This window comes from Phyllostomus hastatus, unplaced genomic scaffold (genome assembly GCF_019186645.2).
Source record: "Phyllostomus hastatus isolate PE091 unplaced genomic scaffold, TTU_PhHast_1.1 phas_contig_90, whole genome shotgun sequence".
Lineage (NCBI taxonomy): Eukaryota > Metazoa > Chordata > Mammalia > Chiroptera > Phyllostomidae > Phyllostomus > Phyllostomus hastatus.
Genome location: NW_025333984.1, coordinates 3,683,353 through 3,689,352, shown reverse-complemented (window position 1 = coordinate 3,689,352; position 6,000 = coordinate 3,683,353). Strand labels below are relative to the sequence as shown.

The 6,000-nt window shown below is 43.6% G+C and overlaps 1 protein-coding gene across 1 annotated transcript in view; it reads left to right on the top strand.

Annotated features, from left to right (window-relative positions):
* The first annotated feature begins 1,565 nt into the window (after positions 1 to 1,565).
* The window catches only part of ARHGAP36 (Rho GTPase activating protein 36), a 30,668-nt gene continuing 26,233 nt past the window's right edge, over positions 1,566 to 6,000 (top strand). Inside the window, exon 1 of the mRNA XM_045852264.1 lies at positions 1,566 to 1,647. Coding sequence (XP_045708220.1) covers positions 1,590 to 1,647 — 58 coding nt within the window. The 5' untranslated portion in view covers positions 1,566 to 1,589. The remainder of the gene's footprint in view (positions 1,648 to 6,000) is intronic.

The window sequence follows — 6,000 nt, the reverse complement described above, 5'->3', positions numbered from 1 at the left end:
CAGAGAGGTAGCATGTTTCCCAGATAGAAAGAAAAACAAGTGGAAACTTTTTAAACTATGACTACAGCTCTACTTTGCTAAGAATTACATGGCAAAATACAGGCGATTTTTCCATTTTATGCATCCCTTTTGCCACATTGATGCTAATATCAGCGGTTAGCAAAACAAATGTAATAACTGCTCTCCCTAAAGGACCTGTGATTGCAACTTCCACTCCTCAGGCCTAGAAGGTTTTTCATCTTTCTTCCTACCTCCTCACTATCATTTTGATGGACAGGGCCCCATTTTCCCAGTGGAGAAAAATAAGGCACAGAGTCATATTTGTACAACTGCCAATGGAGAATTGAAAGGAGAAACTAATTTGGGCCCTTGAGCTTAAACAGAAAAGGAATTTTTGTTTAGAAGCCCTTCTTGCCAAAAATGTTCTAACTCTGGTGACTGCCTCTGCCTCAGGATTTGGGGGTATGGCTGGTTTACCACCACCAAATGCCTGAAATACTGAACCCATTAAGGTATGCACCTCCATGTGTATTTAAAATTTAAAAATACAAAGCCATAAGAGCAAAGGTGATGAAATCCAACACAGTACCACTCCCCATTGAAATATCAAATATCAAATTATTTCTAAAAATAAATATTGGTGCCTCTCCTATGCCAGTGCCCTGAGCAAAAAGCATAGGAGGTGCAGTCAGCAGCAATTGGGGGGTACCCCATATTTATATATACTTTACACTAAGTTCTTTCATTTGGGGGTCAGGCCCCTCAAAACAAAGGTTCCCAGACAAGAAAAAAACACCTTCTTCCGGAGGGATCCACAGAATGAGATAGTAAAAGCTTTCAGGCACATTGGGAATAAAACTCTTTTCTCCTATTCACATTTTTGGTTTTCTTGAATGTAGCAGTGACTTAAAAGCACACCTGGAGCTACCTAGGGCTAAGGTGATGCCTCCCCTTAAGATAGGGGTTTCCTAAGGGCTAGGGGGTACCTCCCCTTCCGGTTCAGAGCTCCTGGGGCAGACATCCCTTCTAGTCTGGGTTGGGCCTCCTGAGAGCTCAGATGATGTCTCCGCTAAAACGTGGATTACTTAGGTCTGGGATACAGTTTTGGCCCCAGATATGAGGCTTCCTGGGACAGGTGCACCATTTTGCCCTCAAATTCCAGCTTCTGGGGACAGGACGGCTCTTATGCGCCTGATTAAGTGTTCTTGGGTGCAGGGACCTCCCCTCCCTCTTAGATTTGGGGCTCACCAGGACTGAGATGGCGTCTCCCCTCAGACTGTGGGATCCCTGGGGAAGGGGAAGGGTCCTGAATTCAGTCAGAGCTTCCCGAGACAGGAGCTGTGTCGTGGCCTCTCTCCGCATGGGGTAAGGGGCTGTGGGACTAGCGGCTTCCCCTCCGGCACGGGGAGGTGGGCTCCCCTGAGGCCCTGCCCCCTTTATGACATGTCCGAGGTGTCCGGTGACCAAGACACTCTTAGCTGGGTGCAGGGTGCGGCTCAGGGCGTGGTCTACGGGGGCTACTTAGGGCAGCCAGTGTGGGGAACTGCGCGGAAACTAGTTTCCAGGCTGCCGGTCATTCAGCAAGGGGCATGGCGTGGATTCTGGACTGCCTGTTTGCGTCGGCCTTTGAGCCCCGCCCCCGACGTGGTGAGTGGGGACCACCAAGTAGAGGGGCTGGAGTGCTTGGCTAGGGGCAGCAGACGTCTGCAGCCTCAGTTGGGCGCCCTGGGACTTGGCTAGCCGCCCCCTTGCCTCCCTTCCCGCTGGCTTTTAGCTAATTATTCCTGGCTCAAAGGACTGCCCCGTCGAGGCCCGGCATAAATCATCAGCTTTGCCCGGAACAGGGAGCAATCCCGCTAATGACTCGGTGGGACGAGGGGCAAGCATGGGGGCGGAGCTGCTGGCTCTGCGGTCCTCAGGCACAGCCAGATCATTGGGGCCAGACACGGAGGACCGCCTCCCGCAACCCACGGGCCCTGAAGGCCCAAAGATGAATAGCCCTGGCAGGGCATACAGGGCCCAGGGGTCCTGAAGGTGGGTGGGAGGGAGGCTTTTCCCTTGAAGCTTGCCCCTCTTGTCCCATTTTCATCTACAGAATATCAACATGAGCCACTTAGAGTCGTCGAATTCAATCCCTTCCTTTAAAATATGGTGACATTGAAGTCCAGTGATAGGAAAGGCTCGCCCAAGGTCATGCAGAGTTGTCAGCAAATCAGATTCTGCTGAAGTTCTGCCAACTTCCCACTGCCCCAAACTGCCCAAAGACGGAGGCCTTGGGTCTTTAGTCTGGGTCTTCCCTTGTGTATTTGAGATCAATGCTTGGTTCTCTTATCCCTGTAGAATTGAAGATATAGATGTACAAGGATCACAGCACCAGTATGAATATGTGAATGGCATTTCACCCTTTTCCTGTCATTGCTTCTATAAAGTACATTTTGGAAACTGATTAGATCTTTTCCTCCTTACACTTTCAGGAGACTGATATTTTCTTTTTGAAATTTCCCAGGACCCCCATACACACTGTCCTTCACTTCTTTTTGTAGGCCCCACCCCTCCAGGCTGCCACCTGCCCCCACTGCCACCTGTTTTTCCATAGTCTCCACCTCCAAAATCTATATTGGTGAGAGTGTGTCATTGGTCACCAAACCTGGGGTTGTCTCCTCTTTCCTCTGCCCCCTCATAGGCAGGAAGGGGAGGCAGAAGGAGAGGGCTTCAGAAACTTAATTCAGAAGAAACCTGCTTTTAGTAGTTTGCAGCTCTAGCACCCTACTGAGAACCATCTCAGGAGCCTGACCTACTATGTTAAGAGTCTGTAGCATACTTAACAAGTTCAAGTATAGTTGCTGACAGGCCCCAAGTACTCTAAAAGGAAAGAAATGAACATACACACTGCTTAATTTTTGTTGTGTACTTTTTCATTTATGTGATCCTGATGAATGGAAAAACATAAGGGAGTTTTATAAGATTCCTTTTAGGCCTTCCTGCTCAAACACCCAACCTTTGCAAAGGGGTTAGGAGGAAACATTATACCCCTCCCTGCCTGGCCTACCAGGGTGTCCTGTGACTCCAATGAGATAAAATATATGAAAGCTTCTTTATGAATAACCCCACTGGGAGGGGCTCAGTATCACATCAGGAAGTCCATCTCTATTTAAAGACAGCCATGTCTATTAGAAGATTTTTCACTAAAGTGAACCCAAAGCTATGTCCTGGCCCTGCAGTTGACCTTCATGCTATCTTCCCAAGGGAACAGTGCCAGTCATCTCTATTCCCCTACCCTCATTCACCCCTATTCTTATCCAGACAGAACCTCCTCAGTTCCTTCATCTGTTTAATATATGACATGGCTATGAGGCTCCTACCCGTATCTAGCTGCTCTTCTTTGGATGTGCTCCAAGTTGAGAATGCCCAGTGACCTGGTCAAAAGAGGATTTCCAGCTGTGCCCCTGTAAATATAGTCCTGGATGGCTGACTTGCCCTTTTTTTGGAAGTCCAGGTCACACCCATGTAACTCAGATACAAAGCCATAAATACACACATACATACACATTCCCACACCCACACAAGCCCACAAAGTCACAAATGCACACATATACACATTTGACATGCATCCTATACTTTTAGTACACAACACAATATACCCATATCACACACGTACACACCACACAAATCCCATGTACACACCATATGGTTCACATAACTAGTTTATTTATATTGGAAGTACTTTCAACTGAAGCTATTCTTTTTAAAAAAGTAATCCCATGTTCTTTTCAGTCTCCATTCTCTTTTAGTTGGTTTTTAGACACAAGCACAAGACCTTCTATATTTGCTATTGCATTTCCAGTCTGATAAAACATGTCTCCTCATGTATGCCAGTGGCATACCACTTCCTACCCCAGCTCTATTACACATACAATAAGCAGCAAATATATATGAAGTACTTACCAGATGCTGCGCCTTAAGCTCAGTCCTTTACATATACGATCTCACTTAAGTGACACAATATCACTTTCAAATAAGTAATTAGTCTTTCAGTACAGTTTTTTTTTTTGACTAGGTAAGAACTCATTCATTGCATTCTCCTGAGAAATGCTGTAACACGAAAAGATAACTTTGTGGGTAACTATTGATATTCTGTAGGATTATAATTGACCTTGGTGCCTCTCCTCAAATGCCTTCCAGAAATCTTCAGGCATCAGAGTGGGGGAAGTACCTGGCTTCTGACTGGGAAGAGTGGGGAAGTATTCAAAATGTTCTATCATGCACCCACTCTTCTTTCCAAAGAAATGGTTGGTATGTCAGAGCAATTTTTGAGAGTGACAATGACCAATGGAGGGCCATATGAAAACATTTGGTAGGGGTATTATTGAGCCCTGGGAAGAATGTGGGCCCCCCAAAAGGTCTTCTTTCTCAGGGAAAGGGACAGCATGATTGACCCACTTGAAAAATGCTCTCCCCAGTTCACTCTTGGCATTGGATTTAGCCTCAGACAATTGGACTTCTGTAAAGCAGCCAAAATTCTAAAGCTGAAGAGACCCTGGGGTCCACTTTACATATAAATTTGATCTTTTCTCTGAGGTGGGATCCAATTGATTTGCTGAGGCCAGGTCTGGTTGAGCTGCAACAGGATTATTTTATGGACCTGGGGTGAATTTGCCAATGAGATGCCCCACTCCATTCATTATGGTAGCATATAAGCACCCCCACTCACCAATGGCAGGACTTCCCAAAGTTATTTTGTAAATCACTTGTTTACACCTCAAAAAACACTTTGCCATAGGAAAAAAAAAGTGACACTCTAGAGCTTAGGTTTCTAAGTTAGCTAACATTTTACCCACCCACCATGAGGATGGAATGCAGAATATGGGTGATCAAAACTGGCAAAGAATAATACTCTTGCAAATGTACCTCAGGCTCCAGCCTTAGAGCTGACATTCATCAAGCTTAAATATCAAATGATGGAATGCATACTAGGCATTGATGGAGCAGGACACCAGGTCTCAGAGGGTGCTTATGGCAGTGGTGAAAGTAACATCGTTCCTTTTTTCACACTTATGTACTAAGACAACCTAAATGTCCAACAAGAGTGGAATGGTTAAACAACCTATATGACATATCCACTTGTTGAACTAGTCTACAACTATAAAAAGATGTTTATGAAAAATTGGTAGCAACATGGAAAATAGTATGATTGTAACTGTCCTATATGCATTTTTGAAAAATGAAGAAAATTCAGCAACAAGGTAAATAAGTTAAGAGATTCTGTTAAGTTGGTGGAATAATAGTTATTTTTTCTGTTTCCTTAAATCTCTATCAGTTTTGTTCTTAAATCACTCAAATAATTTAAAAAGTTTTTAGAAGTCTAATTGAAGGCCTGTGATATGCATACATTCCAATCAATGATCTAAAATCCCATTGCACGTAGTTTAATATAAGGAATTTTTCCTTCTATTTATAGAGTAAATGTATTTAGATTAGGTCAGACATATGTGATCTTCCCAATGATTATAAAGTGTTCTTTAACACTGGGTGGGAAGAAGCAGATTAGTTTGAATCTCAGTCCTGTATTTATAGTGTTTCTGTGAGCAAGTTACTGAACCTCACTTAAAATGATTTAATAATGCTGACATTTCCAGTATAATAATAATAATAATAATAATAATAATAATATCATTATATTAAGTGCATTCTATGACTCAGGTATCAAAAGTGCATTTTATTTCTTCTCCAAATATTGACTATGTACCAGTCACTTTTCATAAATACTCTCATTTAACTTTCATAAAAAAATCTCTGGTATTATCTTTATTTTAAAGATAAAGCTCAGAGAGGTTCAGTAACTTGCTCACTGCCACACAGTGACTGAGCAAAGATTACAACTTCTTTTGGTTTAATGTCAAAGCTTGAGTGATATTTAAAATGATGACAGTGTTAGCAAAGCTCCTAACACTATGCTGACATGCAGTAGACATTTACTAGGTGGTCGATAGGATGTTGATG